Source organism: Merops nubicus, unplaced genomic scaffold (assembly GCF_000691845.1).
Source record: "Merops nubicus isolate BGI_N331 unplaced genomic scaffold, ASM69184v1 scaffold23397, whole genome shotgun sequence".
NCBI classification, from domain to species: Eukaryota; Metazoa; Chordata; class Aves; order Coraciiformes; family Meropidae; genus Merops; species Merops nubicus.
The window spans coordinates 21,759-40,418 of NW_008622723.1; the positions used below are offsets into that span (position 1 = coordinate 21,759).

At 38.3% G+C, this 18,660-nt stretch overlaps 1 protein-coding gene across 1 annotated transcript in view; it reads left to right on the forward strand.

The window, feature by feature from the left end:
- Window positions 1–7,244: 7,244 nt before the first annotated feature.
- The window catches only part of CDH13 (cadherin 13), a gene marked incomplete at its 5' end in the record, with an annotated part of 88,167 nt that continues 76,751 nt past the window's right edge, over window positions 7,245–18,660 (forward strand). The window contains one exon of the mRNA XM_008944895.1: window positions 7,245–7,422. Within this exon, the coding sequence (XP_008943143.1) occupies window positions 7,245–7,422 (178 nt within the window). The remainder of the gene's footprint in view (window positions 7,423–18,660) is intronic.

An 18,660-nucleotide genomic window follows, 5' to 3' on the forward strand; every position in this document is an offset into this window, starting at 1 on the left:
GGAAAATGTTTCTTTTCCCAAACCACGAGCATCTAGTGAGTAGCTGTTGCAGACCGACCTGCCACTCTGTTCCACACAAATTATACTCAGGGAAAGATCTTTGGTTTGCAAAAATAAGTGTAAGGGTACTAACTTCAGTGGTGTTATATCTTTTATGATAATTAGGGATTTTGTTTAAAATACTGTTGCTGTCTTCCAGGGATTTTTTTTTTTTTTTGGTAGTAGCCTAACAAACAATAATAATTTAAAAAGAAATAACTCAAACTAAATGGAGCTTCAATCACTGATCTGTCCTAGAAACTGGGGATCTCTACCTAAGGAGAAATTCCTTATTAATAGCATTTTCAGTGTAAGGTTGCTCCCTTAAATGAAGTTTATTTCTGTACAAATACCGTTGTGCTGGTATTTAAGAGCCAAGATGTTTATGCACTGAGTGAGTGGGCAGTAAACACACCAGCTTTCTCTGCAGATTTGTAATGTTTCTCAGAGGAAAGCCTGTCACCCCATCATGGTTGGCAGCTTACTCCAGAATGATATGAATTCAATGGCAACTCTAAATCCCAATTTGCATATCAGGCAAAACAGATAATTTTACACAAAATATTGGAAACACACATACAGTCCCTGTATTTCCATGTAAAATACAGCATAGCCCTACTGTTATGTCAGCATTATAAAGAATTAAAATCTTGATCCTACATGTCCTAGCTATAAAATAGTTACAGGTTTCCTCTTGATGGGAAACAAATATCTCCAACCAGAAAACCTATTTGTATCAAGCACCTTGGAGCAATTTCTTTCCTTTATTAACAGCAACTGCTGAAGGAGAAAATTTAGTCTTCCTTTCGCTTCCAGATATACCTGTGAACTATATGTCTCCTGTGGGTAGTAAATAGATATTGATTTTCTTCATAACAGAAGTAGATTATTAGAGTGATTAAACTGTACACCGTCCTTTATGATATTAAAAAAAAATTGGAAATTTGTGAGCTAAAGAGGATTTACATTACAAAATGGTTTGGGGTTTTGTATTTATCAAACTGTAATTCAAGCTCTGAACGCAAAGCCTCTGTGTATATGATCCTTTTTACACAGCACCAACTAGCATTTAAAATAAATCCTGATATTATAATTATAAAAGCATTATGTCTGTTGGAGTTTTTAATAGTCACTTTGCTTCATTTTCTTCTACATTTGTCAAAATCCTGACAGCATACTCTGGAACAATGTTAGATTTCATGTTGATAGTGTTACGCAAGAGGAACACTGGTCATGCCCTGTTAGGACATATTCAGTACATACTATGTGCAATTATCATCCTAGGTGAACACAAGCATTTATTTAGCATGAACTGAAATTATTTAAATCCTAAAAATATTTCTTTTTGGCTAGCATTATGTTATAAAGGTGTTATTCAAACCCATGATATAGTAGCACACTACCAATGAAGTATTATGCATGAATAGATAGTTTATAGACAGAACTGTAAAACTAGAGGTGCCGAGGCACTGTTGTATTGTTACAGGAAATACTAATATCCACAAAACAGTTAAAACCTCTCTCTATTGGTAATAAGTATTAAGGTAGCCAGAAAGGACACTTAAAACCCTTACAGGAGTTTTGAACATTCTGTGTGGTATTTGCCTCCCAAGCAGTGCTTGGTTTCATCTTACCATCTGAGTACTTCGTGTACTTCATGTGACTTTGGCAATTTCTATTCTCCTCAGTTCTTTTCAGATGAAGAACTGAAGCACCAAATGAAGACCTGGGTGTTGTGACACTAAGTGTGCTTTCTTCTGGACATGCAATTCATAGGTGTCCTACAATGACTGGGGAGCACTGGCAAAAACCTAGATGAAGGCACTTCTTGGGGGACAGGAGGCACCCCTGAAGAGATGGCTTCTGGAGCCCTGTTGTCTTCCAGATTTTGTGGCCTATCTACAGCTTTTAGCTGGGTGCTGATTTGAGGGCAGGGACTTAGAGCCTGAAATCCTTAGCAGGATCCAAAAATTTACTAAAAGAGAATCTAGTTGTGTTAGGTAACAGGCTGATTATGTAAAGAAATACAAAAAGGAAAAATAACATTTGCCAAAATGATTCTTCTTCAACCTGCCTACATATAAACATTGCTACTAAAGACAACATTGTAGAATCCTGCAAGAAGATATGTTGAACTCCTGTCTAAACATCTTTGAATTACAAATTAAAGACTAAAGTATCCCAAAATTCTCAACCCAGTCCATCTTTGTAAGTTGCAAAGAAGATTAAGCCTTGATCCAAATTCTCATTTAGCTTCAGTGTCACCAATACATTTCGAAATACCCCAGTGTGTCCTTCCAGAAAATACATTATCTCCTGAAAATAACTAGTTGTATTGCAAAACCAGCAAGTATTATTTTAGTAAATAGGTTTCCTCGTGTATGTTGTATATAACAGATTCTAACAGCAACCAGGATTTCAACTTTCAGCCAGAATAAAGTGCTTTTCATACATGTGCACTGTATATGTTAACTTTATGGATGAGATTGAGTAATAACTACTTCAGGTGTCAAAAAAGGTCTTTGTTACAAGAGTCTTCTCATGCTCTTCTTTCTTGTGAATCTGCTTTACTTATTCTGCTTTTCTTTATATTTAAATAAAAGGTCTGAGCAAAGTGTTTGAACAAGAGAAGTTAACCAAAGCTAGATTTTTTTTTTCTTACTTTCTTACTTTCTCACAACCAAAGGTATACCAGTGCCATTGAATCTAGACAAACAATCATTTGCTGCTTGGAAATGTTTCTTCAGTACAGTGCCAGGATGTGATTTCTGTTCCTCACTTTGGTGCTACGGTTTGTGATCTTTATCTAAGTCATTAAGATCTTCAACCAGTTTTAGTCATGCACTAGGGAGCCCTGAGCTCCTGAGACCATCAGCAAAGACAAATACAGAAATAGTTTCTTTCCTTTTATGGCAGTGATGCTTCTGAAAGCAGAAAATTTGAATGTCTAAAGGTAGATGGAAAAAAGCCAGGCCTCAATGAAAACATCAACTTCCTGAGTGATTGCATTACCTTACCGGTTAAATAAGCAAGGGAAGACACGGTGGTTACACTTCTAAAAGCTTTAGATATCTGAAGTTGCAGAGAGGGGATTGGCTGTTCTAGCCATACCAAGGCTCTGAGAGCCACGGATGTAACTGGAAATTCAGGATTTGCACAAGTTTGAAAATGCCAATGGTCACCTAAAGGTTCTAAATCTTTCTTGTAATTACGCAAGTAGCTCCACTTGTTTCCTCTTATATGTTGAGTCTTACTTTACTGAGGGTACTGTCAGTTCCAGTGGAATTTAAATGGCACATGAACACCTTCCAGCCTGCAAGAGATAGTCTAGACCAAGACTTGGACCTTTACTGCTGGTGGTGTGAAATACAAGCCATGACTTGCTTCTATCTGTAGGAAATAAAAGAATAAAACTCAGCACAAAGCCATCATTATGTGGTTTCATTCAGCACTGCCTAAAAGTAATCTCTTGGTTTGTTCTACCTGTGTGTATCTGCACTGAACTGTTTATGCTCCTCTGTTGTGATTAGATCCTGCTGGCTTTGTCAGGAATCTGAAACCTGAAAAAGTGCCTGTCTGGCCTCTCATTGCTTACTGGTGCTGAACCAGTTATGTCAAGGCAGCAGGGGAGTGAATTCTGAAAGGAATGCTAACACTGGTGAGAATGGCAGTGGGTGGACCTTCAGAGGAAAACACTGAGAGCTCACCTCCTTGGTGAACCAAACAATTTGCCAGTGTCACCCCTGCCGTGGCTAAATGACTAGAGTGAAAATTTATGGGGAAAGGAATGGTTCTCCTGCTGTAATTATACAAACCCTCTCCACAGCCTTACACTCCACAAAGTCACAGTTGATAAATAACAAGCCACACAAACCATGACTTAATGTTCATTTATTAAAATCCTCTGTTATCCTTTTTAGCTGTAGATCCACTTTGTTGAGAGTTGTTGCATATTTATATTGCTAACATCTCAGCTTCCAAATTCTATTAATTGGATTATTTTTGCAAGAGTGTGTTTCAGGGGCTAGGTCACTGCTTCAAGAATCAGAGGGCCTGGGTTAATGACAGGCTAGGTCATGGTGGGACAACAATCTGAGCAGCTCCCAAAATGCCACCAGTATGGGTGCTGCATTTCCCCCTATCCCACACCGTGTGGCAGAGGTGGAGAAGATGGGGCAAGGCTGCTCTTCTCCTCCACTGCCCACCTCCAGGAGCACTCAGTTCTCACAAGATGGGAGCAAGTGCAGGGAGAGGCTGCACTGGGGTAAGAGGCTTGACCCCTGTGAAGAGGGAAAAGATGAAGAGTAATTGCCACAGCAGCTTGGGCTGTAGCCCCTGCCCTGGGGGACATCCCCAGCACAGACCCTGCCCCTCCACAGCATTGCCAGCTGGGCAACAGGCTCAGCAAGAGCAAGGGGCCTACAGATACCCACTCCTTTGTCCTAGGATTAACCAGTGGTGTGAGAAATAACATAGATCCCAATAATTGCTGCTAGTGCCTGAGTTCACTGGGCTAGAAGTGTGGGAAATGCTTAAACATCCTTTACACGCAATTCCCTAGTGCAAAGAGAGCACCTGATGGGAACATGCCTCTGCTCTCAGCTTTGGGTCTGCTAGGAGTTGCTTCTTCTAACAAAGCAAATATTTGGTGACAGAACTAGATGTAGAAAGTGCTGCATAGCAGGAAAGTGTGAAGTATTCATAATGATATGAAATACTACTCAAAATTCAATGTTTTTAACATTCTGTTGCGAGTTTAAACATTGGACTCCTGTCACAGGGATTTCTGCTGCAGTAGACACAATTTCTAGCATAAATGGGCTTGCTTTCAATAGAAAATGGGACAGTTTTCAAAGGAAAAAAGGCCAATTTGTGAGTAAAAATGGGCCTCTTTCTGAGCAAAGAGGCTTATAAACATGAAGTGATAAATGGCTTTGCAAGTTTTCTGTACAATAATAACAACTTTCTAATCAAAATAATGAAAAAGTTGCATCTAGGGAAGGGGATAGATTGTCTTTTCAGGTTTTAATACATTGAATATATTTTAGAAAATAAATATATGAAAACTGTAAATTTTGTTCCACTCTGTAATCTGAATTTGTGTTGCAGATGTGTCAGTAATATTTCTTTGTGTTTATTTATGTGATGTTGTAAATCAAAATCCTGTTCAGTGTTTGCTGCCTTCTGAGATGAATTTCATGGAATAATGTTGTAAGACTTAAAGAAATACATTTCTTAGGATCCCCTACATGGTAGTGGCATCTGATTTTCTCACAATCCATATGTTTTTAGAACTAAATGTATCTTCTGCCTTGACTCCTTGATTTTACATGCAAAAATATTGCTTCATAATAGCTGATCTGATGAGTAACTGATATGGTTACTTCTCTCATGACTTAAAAGTGCTTCAAACTTATGTAGTAAGGACCTGGGATCTCCTTCTAACACAGGCTTCAAGAAAGGTGCTGTGGTGTACCCAGGAAAATGCATAATGCAAAATGCACTATTTATTAAATGCTTTCACATCACATAGCTACAGAGAAGACTGTGTGACCCGGGAGGTTGCTCCGCTAAGCTAGAGATGAGAAATAAGTCTTTCAAAATATTAAGTGGTGACACCCAGACTTGGAGGATGAATGGGTTGGGAGCAGCCCTACGGAGAGGATTTGGGGGTGTTGGTGGATGAAAAATTGGATGTGAGCCAGCAGTGTGGGCTCATGACCCAGAAAGCCAGCTGTATCCTGGGCTGCATCAAAAGATGTCTGGCCAACAGGTCAAGGAGGCAATTCTGTCACTCCACTGTCCTCTGGTGAGATCCCCCTGCAGTGCTGTGGCCAGTTCTGGGGTCCCCAATACAGGAAAGATATCAGGGTCCAGAAGGGGCCACAAAAATGATCTGAGGGCTGGAACACCTCTGCTGTGAGGACAGAGACAGTTGAGGTTTGTTCATACCAGTTGTCTCTCTGCACATTAATTCTGTGGCAAAGTGTTAGATGGAGGATATAGGATGAGTGATGTCAAAGATGTATAGCTTTGGTTCTGATAAACACAGTGGGCTGGTAGAGCTGGTGTGGGGTTAAAAAGCCCTCAGGCAGTGGTGCCCTAGCCACCCTTTCAGGCATCACTGTGACACTCTGCCCCCGATATCCAGACACATTTTTCAAGCGAGGTTTGGAAAAGCATCCCTGAGCACGTGTGATATTCTTACCATGCAGTTTGAAAGGTGACTGCAGCACTTTCCCATCTGTGTTCTCCACTGATGATGCAGCACATATGGGCTTCGGGCAGATGGCTCCATACAAGACAGCCAGACAAGTGGGGACAATATTCATTTTAATTAGGTGCCCAGTCTTGTGTCCAGTAAAATCCATGTCAAAATTCTCTACAGGTTCCATGGGCTCAGGTTCTGATGCTGATAACAGCTCCCTTTGCTGGGATCTGTCACTGCCCTGTTGTCCAGCATGCAAACAGATGTGCTTTCACCCCTGAACCAGAAATGCTGTCACATTCCCACTGCACAACAGTGGCCACACTTCTTTTTTCCAAGCTATGGCTGTCTTTCAGGGGAGGGAAATTAAGGATGGCTTTTGCTATGGACCTTTTCTGTCTGGTTCTACAATAGACAGATTAGTAACCATGACATAGGAATCAAATATTATAAATGTAAATTGTTAATGTTACTATAAAAATTTTCTTTGTGCAATAACTGGCAGTTGTTGCCCATTTTAGAAACTCTTTTCTTGTTTCTTACAGTGAAGCAAACTTAGATTGCCATTTTAAATGCTAATACACAGAGTGAATGTGATTTAATAAAAGAAATTTATATGTAGATTGTGACATTAGTATTTAATTACATACCCATCATAACACTGATGAAGCAAACTGATAAATATTGGTGCACTGAAGTGAGAGCTTGCTCTTAAAGAGCAGGTATATTTTAATTTCTTTCCTCTCCCTTAATCTTCTTAAATAACAGGATAGATTATGTACTGTTTACCAATACTCATCTCTATTCCTTTGTGCTGTATTCCAAGTAAGGTTTCCATTGTAGCAGCTGAAGCTCATGGAAAGTTGTTTCTCTTTTGATAAAACCATGTGATAACAAATCTGTATCTATGGTATGTTTTATCAGGTCAAATAGTGGTTTATTTTTTTTCTGTGTATTATTTTAATATGAATTAGAAGCAGCATGTAATCCTTCGTAGATTTTTTTTAACCTTTTCTTTTCTGTTATTTTTTCAGACTATGGAAACCCCCAAATATGAGCTAGTTATACAAGCTAAGGATATGGGTGGTCTTGATGTGGGACTAACTGGCACAGCAACTGCCACTATTCTTATTGATGACAAAAATGACCATCCACCAGAATTCACCAAGAAGGAGGTAAGAGTTTCTCATCTGTTTTCTACAAAATGGTACATGTAATTCTGTTTAGCTTGTTTCTAAATCTAAAAATGTTCCTTAATGGAAGAAAATCATTAGACATCTTTTTAGCTCAACGTGACAGACCTTCCTGAAACTGCTTTTTTCTTCTTTTTTATTAGTAAATTTGTGTGTGTCATCTCCAAAACAAAATGCAAGCAACGTAATTAAGTCAAGAGACACCATTCAGAGGTTGGCTAAGAGCATGAAAACCTCTAAATAAGTTTGCTTCTATGGGGAAAACGAGAGAATTCCCTCTTGCCCACGTTGTAGCTCAGGGCTTTTGACAGTCAGGATCATGGGTGAAGTCAGCACGTGTTGTCCTGGCTCCAGCACTTCACCCGTGAGCCAGCCAGTGTTGAGAGTTCTGCCTTGAAAACTCTAGTCCCAAAAGCATTCTACTGAAGAATGCTGAAAAGTCTGAAAAAATCCCCAAACCAAACCAAAAGACATTCACTCCCTTCAAGAGAGTATAGTAGTGCTTCAGCAAAATTCTGGCTTCAAGCAAAGCTTCTACCAAATTTCCTGCCCTTTTCACACTGCTTCCTTCCCTTCCTTACATTTGTTCTGAAGTCTGATACTATTTTTTTTCCCCCCTCTGGTATCTGGAGAGAATCAGAGTGTGTCAGAAGTTTTACCTAATCATAACTGGTTTGGATTTCGCTGTAAAAGTTTCCTGAGGCTCTGCAGATTTTAAGGAATATTCCCAAAAGATAAGAAGTAATCATGAGGGATGCTGATTTTAAGGTGATTTTCGAAGAAAAGGCAAGCCTGTTTCTATAGAAGCCTTGGTTTTCTCCTTAAGGTATATTTTCACCTTTTTTCTTCTTTTTTTTTTTTTTCCTGACCTAATTTTAGTGATCTGACAACAGATTATTCTGAAACAAATTACTGCAGTTTTACTTGAGTAATTATTTCTTTTATAAATGTAAACTGAATAACCAGATTACAAAAGGATGGAGAAGTGTTTTAAAAAAAAAAAAAAAAAAAAATGAGAAGAAGAAATAAGAATGACTGACAATTTTGCCAACAGGATTTTTTTTTCTTTTCTTTTTAAATCAATGGTCATAGCTATAATTACTTAAGTAAAATCCTTTGGCAAAAGCATTTTTGTACCATGGAGAGCCTGATCCAAACCTTCCAGGTACATAGGTGATAACTAAGTGGCTTTCACCAAAGTATTAATTCCTTTATAATTATCCTTTAGATCAGGCTTTTAATGCTCTGAAAGCTGTTTCCTGGTAACCAATAGTTAAAATATACTTCAGACGTATTTTTTTAGTCCTCTTGAACATAACAATGTAAAATGAGAAGTTGGTGTATTTAGAAATAGGAGGTAATTGTATGCATCAATATTGGTCACTCAGAGTCCTGCCTACTGAAACTTCCAAACTTTAGGATTTCTTCCTTTGAATAAATCTTTCTATATGTCTTTCAACAGATTTGTTTTGACAAAATCTTACTATCATCATATATCTTGTTTGACTTAATGGTTTGGTAGTTTGGGCAAGGATGTTAAAAAACTTGGGTGCCTGCTTAGCCCTAAATGTGTTAGACAACATCTATTTCTGTGGGGATTCAGAAGTGGTTAGAAATTCAGTTCAGTCAGTGATAGTAAAAGGTGCTCTGTACCCTTGAAAGCCTGCTGGTTTCAATACAGAAATAAAAGAGCAGCTGTGAAGATGCAGCTTTATGGAGCTCTCTTTGAAAAGTCTGGTCTTAGACATTCTTCTTGTGCTTCATATGCCACACAAATTTTCGCACAGAGACTTTTTTTTTTTTAATACCTTGTGACATGGTTTTGAACCTTTCACTATTTAGAGATGTTAATGACCTCAGAAATCTTCCCTTTGCCTTACTAAATGATTTTCTTATTCCTTGAATAAGGCAGAAAAAAATCAGTCAGGCCCCTAACACATATGGAGCCAGGCCCTTTAGAAACATATGTTCTATTTAAAGTAAGTAGTGTAAGAGGAGGGAGAGTGTCTATTAATAGAGCTGATGCCACTTTGTTTGGCTTACTGCTTAAAGTACTTCATTATTGTATTTAAATACCACTCACACACCACATGCTGCAGAACTATTGATTTGAAGAAGACTTGAAAGGAAAAGACATATTCTACATGATAACTTTTGAAGTAGAAAGCTCAAATTCAGTAAATCCAAAAGTTTCATTTCAGAATGCATTTTTTCTAATTTATTTACTTATTTATTTTGCTTTAGAATTGGGTTCTTATGGTATTACCATGTTACCAGTTATCTTCCTTCTCTTTAAAGACACTTTTTCTTGATGCATTTTTCTCTTTTATAAAACAAATGTTTATTTACTGACCTATTTTCTTCTGACAGTATAATTTCTACCCAAAGTTTCTCTGCCTTTATTTGTCATATGCTGTTGATGTAGCTCAATTAAGCCAAGTTTTCAGTGTGTCTCTTCATCTGTAAGCACAGGGACCAAATTAATTTCTGATCTGACACAGTGAAAGCCAAGGAGTTTATGAGAGCTGGATTTGTTCCAAAATCTGGACACGGGATAAGTACAACACTGGATACCCCAGACTGTGAGCTAAATGGTGTTTTGTAGAATGTAGAATGCATTGTTATGTATATATATTAACAAAGTTGTTTTGTAGAATGTAGAATGTTTTGTAGCATTGTTATGTATATATATTAACAAAGGTATATATGAGTTCAACAACGTTAGTGCTGAGACAGAAGTTTAGTGAGTTTTTCATAGCATTCTCCAAAGTTGAAGATTTTTATATTTCTACATAGTTCTATTTCCAAGAAGTCTTATATGTGTTAACAGACATTTCTTTGATTCCTCAGTGCAAGGCAATCTCAGCCATGCGTGAGCATCTCTCTGAACACTGAAGATGAGTTTTATCTTTTGACACTTGACCAATCTCTTCCTGTTTTCTCCAGAAACAAGTTTATGGATCTACCCCTAAGCAATTAGACACTTCTGTGTACTCCTACTTACTATATTTATTCCTTGGAGGTCAGGTCCTTACACATCTATTAAAAATACTCATTAATGAGCTTTACTTGATGTTTTCAGAAAGACCTAAATGCTTCTTTGCTGCTGTGTGTAGTTTTGTAGCAGCCAGGTAGATCTCGCTGGGAAAGGGAGGTGCTTGCCTAGTGAATCTGTTCTTCCATCTGCTATTTTTTTGCCCTGCATACCACACTCATGCCACTCTGATGTAGTTGTGACCTTCATGCTTAGGGGAAAATTCATTGATGGTGTGTCAGGGCATAGTCACAGAAGAAGCTGAGCAGCCTGGCTGTAATCCAACACAGCACTTCCATCAACTTCAGAGGAATAGCTTAAGCCCTTGTGGTTATAAGTACGTGTCGGGTGCTTTGATAGGTTAATGTGTGAGACACTGCTTTGTGGGATCCAGTCCAATTAATTATTCTGTTCCTGCCCCATCACTCCACACACCCCCAAAATATCTGCCTTGTTCTATTTCATATGTATACTTACCCTTACTGTTCATAATAGGCCCTAAGCAGTACAAAAATCCATTCAGCTTTGCAAACAAATCTGCATAAAAAAACTATTCCTTCCAAGTTTTTAAATAATTTCATCTTTAATGCCTAAAAGAGAAATGCTTTAACAGCTCCTCCAAAAATTCCAGGTGAGGTAACGAGCTCTACCTTTTAAAAGGTCACAATGGTTGGGATATTGTGCCAAATTTAAATTGTGGAGAGTGAAACCAGAGATATTTGTAAAGTTAGTGGCCCGTTTTTTCAGGAAGTTTTTAAAATTTACAACCCTATTTCTATAATACAAAAGCGTTTTTAAATTAGTCTTGTGAGTTATTACTGAATGCAGGATGTATTTTGTATCACAAAGAGCAATTTGGCATTTCCTTTTCAGCAAGTTAAAGCCTTAGGCTCAACTTTTGTTCAGCAGCAAGGGGTTATTTATGTGAAAGTAAGAAATGAAGCAAAGCAAGGAATTGATCAGAAAATCTCCTACCTGGTTTGTGTACTGCAGGATATTCAAACTATGTGGGAATGAGTTAGACTGAGGGAACACTAATGGTGCTGAGTATTGGTTTTATACCTAGTACATTCAGAAAAATGAGATTTTTTTCTTGTTTCATTGTAACAATTGATGACAGACCACTGCAGTGTTAAATGCCTGCAAAACAGTGACTTTAGTCTATAATTAATGTCACTGTGTTTGGAGTGTGATAGAAACTTAGCAATATGGCTTCCACTGGGAGCCACAAACTGGCAAATAATTCTCTTGTGTCTATTCCTATAGGCACAGTTCTGCCTAGATCTTCCCTGAGACTCAGTGAGGAAAACCATGTGTCAATGTGACAATACAGATTTGACCCCTTCCTGTCTGTTTTCCCCCATCCAAAAAAAAGTAGTCCAGCAAATGCTACTGGCCAGGGAACAGTCTCACTCTTGAGACAATTCCTCTTTCTGCCACTTCCATCCTCACCTTCAGTTTCATCTATTTCTGGGACAAAGCAATGTAAAATAGAAAGAGTTCTGTCACAGCAGGAAGAATAAGATCTCAGAAAATATTTTTTCCTAGATAGAATTTTGAATCTATGTTCTTAGAAATGAACTTTCCAGCTGTATAAAGAAGCTTGCCTCCTGTGAACAGAGTAAAATTTGTGTAACTGACCAAACATCATCACAGTGAAATCTGAGATAGACTATGCTGTGAATCTTAACTGAAAAACAGGATTTGCTCACATTTTGAATACCTACTGATAAATGGTTTATTAAAGAGTAATAAATGACTAATGCGTGCTTTAATAAATGATTCATCAATTCCTACAGAGGCCTCTAAGTGGATAGGTTGCTTGTCACCCTGATTTATGATGACTTCCTGTGCTGTCTTCTGGTTCAGTTGTGCTACCCACTGGGGTAAAATAGCCCCTGGAGTACAATATGTATCTCCGTCTGCTCGTGGTTCAGAAAGGATAGGAGACTTTCAGAGCACCATCTGGAGAGATTTATTTTGCAGCTCAGGCTGTTGAGAAACGTGCTTGCAGCTTTAAGAGCCTCTGCCTTGATTCTTGAGGACCAAATACTGAGCTAAAAGCACTTTAAGGTTCCTCCTGGCTCTCTTTTCCATACTTCTTCTACCAAAATTTCTCTTAGACATGGTACTGTTATTTTCCATGCTATACAGGCCTTACCAACATAGACTGGATCTGTCCATTCAATTTACACATTTCAAATGAAGAACAAATACTACTTCCCCTTCCGTGATCTGAAAGTCAACCCTGGCCTTTCTTATCATGTTTTTCAGGGAAAATGTTGCCCTTTGGGACTGTGAGTTAATCTTATCCCTTTCCCTGTGGGTCTGGCTGAGCAGGGCCTTAGCTGGTGGGCACTAACAGTTCTGTCAATGGTAGATGATTCCCCTGCTGCTCCCTCCTGTAGACCCTTACATCTGATTTGGAGAAATCACTAGAGGGGACCATCGTTGTGTGCAAAACTGAGCTAAAGAGTGCTGTCTTTTGACTGACAGCAAGGTGGTGAGAACAAGCTGAGCTGGCCTTTCCCCGTGTCACATACCATGCTGGATGTTGGAAGGCCAGCTGACTTGAGCTGAGGTACTAGACCAGCAATAAGCAGGTCTGAACAGATGAGAAGAAGCCATTGCCAGGCTAATAGTTAAGAAATAGAGCTGTACTGTGGCCTAAATGTTATGGGAACCAGTCTTAAATTCTAGCAGCCCGTTCACATCGGAGCAAACTATCTCCAGTACTGCTTTCTCATGAGGAATAGTTCTGTGGAATGGATAGAACCATTTCAGCAAAATCACATGAGCAAAATGCCTATTGGAGTTTCCATTTGGCTGACATTTTTGGACTGTGAGACAATTTACATGCAGAGAAAGCAGAAACTCAACAGAGCAGGACAAAACCTCTACAGCTGTTAGTAAACTTTGGCATAAAGTACAGCTTCATGATGGCTAGGGATCATCAGAGAGGAGCTCTTTGGCCATCCTTGTTTTGTTTTGTTGTTTTTTTTCCTAGAGCTGTAAATACAGCTAGCAAGGCTCATGAAGCATATCTTACCCTTCAGAAACTCCCTACACTAGATAAATGCTTGCACTGACCTTTTCACTCAGCTTTACTTCCATTTCATACTCTTGTAGCAGTTCACTAACACACTTGACATATCTGAAGCTCCAGTTGCCCAAAAGGCTCCTTGAAAATAAATGGAAGACATTACCTGGTGTATTTTTCACATTTGAAAGGCAGAATTCAAAGGTAATTTCCCTGGGCATGGGAAACAAAGGAAATGGGATCACGGCAGGATTGCTATTCCTGTGTCAGCCTTGTGAGACATCTTGTCTCAACTTTTCTTAACGCATCCAGAGTCTGAAAACCAAAAGAATCCTCAGTCTGTTCCTTCACAAATCTTGACACTGAAAATCTCTGCACAGCCTGATCCAAATCTCCTTTGCTAGAACTTCAAATTGTTATATCTTCTGTTATTCTCATAGATACGGAGGACAGATTGTCCTTAACATCCTTTTTATTCTTGTATAATCAGGACCGTGAATAAAAATGACAACTTTGCAACTCAGGATATATCATCTATTTCTTAAAATAAATAACTAACTCTTGTGTTAAACCTCTGATGCTCATGGTTTTTCCCCACAGATAGTAACCTAGCAGTTTTGGTGAAAACAGGAAATCCAGTTGTACCATAACTGACTCCTGTTCTTTCATGTTTAAGCTGAGGCAAAGATGTAGATGTATGTGTGTTTGTACTAGAGTCCATTTGAAAAGTATCTATTAATTTAGTCTGGAGAGTACTAATTTAGTCAAATGAGAAGCTGTTTATTAAATGAATCTGAAATAAGCATCTAAATGTCCATAAATATTTTATTTTTCAAATGAAGACTGTGAACATTTTGTTCTTACTGCAAAAATAACAGGTTTGAAATCAGAAACTTTTCCTGGACTTTTAAAAGTAGGTGTAAAGACATCTAATTCCCAGTGGGGTTTAAAAAGCTGGTTTAAGAGCATGGGTTGCTTTGACTCTCAGTGCAACTGGACTCCCAAATGTGTGTCTGTTCTCTAAATCTAAACATCTCAAATAATTTGGAAAAATGCCCATGATCAAGTAGAATGTTTGTTAATATTTCTGAGTTGTGTTGTGGTGGTACCAAACTGAGGACATTTGGAAAACTTAATTCATCTATCTGGATAATGAAAACACCTTTTTGTTATTTTTTTCTTCTTCTTCAATATTGTGTGTCAGTTCTTATCAGAATTAGCTGGTTTGAGGTTTCTCATGTGATGAGAAACACTCAGCACCACTCAGGATTGAATTACCAATGGCCTTAAAATACTGTGCTGTAGCATTACGAATAAGAATAGAATCATTTTAGAGAGAGAAAGAAAACCAAATCTGCTTATTCTGTGCATTGACTGACACAGGACTGTTCAGCAAAAGACCAGTGTTTCCTGTGCTCATACAGATTCATACTGTGTGCATAATAATTTGTATTCCTGTGGCTTTCAGCAAGCTATCTGCATTACCAGTGTAAGCACTTTGTTCAAGAACTTTTGCAAAATATGTTTAACACCGAGTCCATCCACTTATCACATAATTAGGGCTGGATGCACTGCATAGCAGTAGGCAGCAGACTTCTACATTTATCTTTGCTCGTGAGGGGTGAGTTCATTGCTTTGTTTCTCTCCACCAATGTCATGAAATACATGAAGTTGTCTATTTAATCTTCAGATAAACACATTTCAGTGGTACATAAAACAACTGAGTGCCTGCTTTATAATCTGAAAGCAGCTGAGAAGCACTTGTATAAGAACAGGAAAAGTTCTATGAATAGAAATGATCATTCAAACAGTGTGAAACTGGGGAGGAACACAAAGGCCCTTCATTGCTTCTCCAGATCTGATTTTTTTTTTCCCCAGCATTCTTGCTCTCCAAGTCAGCTCACGTTGTACTTTTGCCAGTCCTTTTTTTTTTTTTTTTTTCCTCATTTTTGGTGTCCATTTCCTGCCATTTGTTTAGTTGCCTTGATTTGTTATGATCAGCTGATCTGAGCAGTCCTGATGCAAACTTCTGTGTGAGTCCTTGCCTTTTGCAACCCTGTGGTTATGCTTGGAAGGTCAGCAGCAACTCAGTGGTAATAACAGCAATTCTCACTACAGCTGGTAAATTCTCACCACAAAACCATTCCAATCCTGACTATCCTCTGAAGACCTCTTCCATCTGTTTCTGCTAAGAGAAAATATCCAAACACTGCGAGCAACAGAAAAGCCATAAACCCACAATTTATTGCTCTCTTCTACAAGGAGTGAAGGTTAATGTGCTTCCTCAATGTGGTCTATGAAGTGTGAACTTTACCATAGATATTAAGTTCTGAATTACAAAGCAAACAGTAGCAGTAAGAGTTTTGACTACATGTAGCACAAATACATTTGGGTAAGTAGCCAAATAGTAGAAATTAAAGAGGAAGGAAGTCTCAGACAATGGCTCTTGAGAGAAACACAAGCTAAACAAAGTTAATGTAATGTCTCCAGACCTAGTCTTGGACCACTTACTCGGGGAAGCTGTATAAACACAATTATCAGCAGGCAGTGCTAGGAATGGCTGTGTGATTTTCCAATTAAACTTTTTCTCTCCAGCTGGAATTTTGCAGTTGTCTTCAAATCAAATTAGGACTGCTTTCTAGAGATTTCAATTTTAATGTAAATCTTAAAATTGGAGTCTTTTGCCTGAGAAAGTAATTTACTTTTTTTTTCCCCCTCTGAATGTGCTGCTGGAGCAGTCCATGGAAATTTCCTTTCATTTCACCCTTCTCCAAGAGTGGTTTACAGCACGCTGTACCTCATTTACTATCCAAGCCATTCCACTTTCAATACTGAGTGCAGGCAGGTGACACTCAGACTTCAAAGGACAGTCACACAATTCTTTTCAGATCAGGGTATGAACGAATGCATCAATCTCTTTGATTTTTCAAGTTAAGTTTTTCAGGTTCTATATTTGGGAGGTCTCATTTGACTATGTAACATCCAGTTGACAGAAATCCTGAGCTCTGGGTGGAAATATTGTGGCTTCCATACATGGTATTCACTGCAGAGTGGCTCCTAAGTCATTATCTCATTCAGCCTAGACAGTATGTAAACTGGTGGGCAGGTAGCAAGGAATAAATGGCCAGGTATTACTTTTGTAGTGCAGCCAGCAAAAATTTTCTGTGCCTTGAAAGGGCTTTTATTTTATGTCTATAAAAGGCTAACGTTTCCTCACATGTGGAATGTGGAATCTTAACAGAAATGCCAAGAACTCTAAATCTCCTTTTCTGACACAGCACAACTGATTTGAGGAGTAATAAATAGAGGAGCTGTTAGATGTGTAGCAAAATATCATTCTAATCCCACGAGTTAAGAAACCCATGCTGTTAATATGCCTCTAGCATCTGTAGGAGTTCTATTCTAAAAGTAGGATTAAACAAGATAAAACAGTATAGATCTTAACACATTCAATTTACACCAGACAAAACCCTATTTAATAGCAATTACACAATATGTGTGAGCTGGTATCATAGTTGCAGTTTATACGAGCAGGAGGGATTTATAAAGCTGAGGTATATTCGTAGGAAAATAATAGTTATATGACTGCCTAGGTCATTCCACTAGAGTGGAATGAGTTTTGTGATCAGTTTATCAATTTCTTCACTGACAAATGAGATTTTAAGGTTTTTGTCAGCAACACTAAAACTGATTTGGCTACTACAAAATTTGCTAACCATCTGTGCATACGAATCAAAACGTCAGGATTATTTAGACAAAATATTTTTTTTTCCTTCTGCTAGAAACATAAAAATAGTGAGCCGATAAAAATCAACATGCTAAAAGGAGCTGTACATTTATTCAAGTAAAATTGTTAGTAAGTGCCTATGAAAAAGACTCATTTGGAAAGCAATGAAATTCTATAGGGCTGATCATCTCTTGAACTCACTGGAATGAAAACAGTGCTGATACGTTTAAGAAAATACAGATTAGAGGATTCATACACAACTCTTTGCAGTTATAGCTGCTGTTGAGGAAAATGGCTCAGGAGTGTAATTTATTCATATCCTCCTACTTTCTACTTTGGCTTATTTCCAGGACTTGTTTGCCTTAGAGTCCCAGATGCTTATTTGCTTGAAGGGTAGCCCTTGCTCTAGCCGGCTGTCTAACAGTCACTTAATATTTATTTGTTTTTACAAATGTTTTCCCCTGTGTTCCCAGTCCATATGTCACAAGAAAAAGTACAAGCCCAATAGTACGTGGAGTACTGATGTTATCCTCACTTTCCCACTCTAGACTTTGCCTCCATTATGAAAAATCCCTGAATCCCATTTGGTTACCTGACTCTATGTTTCCCTCCAGCACTATTGCTCTATGACCAGTCCTTTTGAGTTTGTTTGGGAACTCCTGGTCTCCTCTTCCACTTAACTTGATATAACTTGTACAGAGGCGGTTTTGTTCACTTTGCTGCATATTGTGCAAGATTTCCTCCAGCTACTTACTTGTCTAGCCTTGATACTTAATTTACCCAGTGCTGAAATTTATTGTTGTCTTTTTGCATCATCCTTCAAAATCCCTTCTGCCTGCTTCATCATTCTCTTTTTAAAAACAGAATAAACCTCTCCAACCAACCAACCAACCAGAAAACTCTTATCTTTTGGATTTTCTCCCATTCAAGCCTACTATTTAGTCAGCAGTCTGTAAGGAGATTTCTCTGAATTTTAATAAATAACTCTCATTTTTCCTTCCTTTCCAAACTCCTTGAGTCTGTCATTTGACTCTCAGAGCCTGAACATCTAGCATCCCTTAAATGTTTCTCTGCTCCTGTTTCCAGTTCCTGCTTCAGATCTACCAAAACTAATTTCAGTGACATATCCATTTTTGCTGAGTGTGACATACCCATTTTTGCTGAGTGTGACATCACTTTCTATTATTCTTCTACACTTCCATCACTGTCCTTTTATACAGAAAACTCTTCTTCCAGTATTTCATAAAAAACCTATGTTTATGACCCCTTTTATCTCATGATCTTATTTCTGTCCCCATGATTTTTTTCCTTAAGTGTTATTTCTGGGTGATCTTCCTTTTTCCATGCCTTGATGTAGTCGCCCAGTGAACTTCTCGTCCCCTCATTGCCTGCTTCCCTTGGGAACCACCTTTCTGTTTT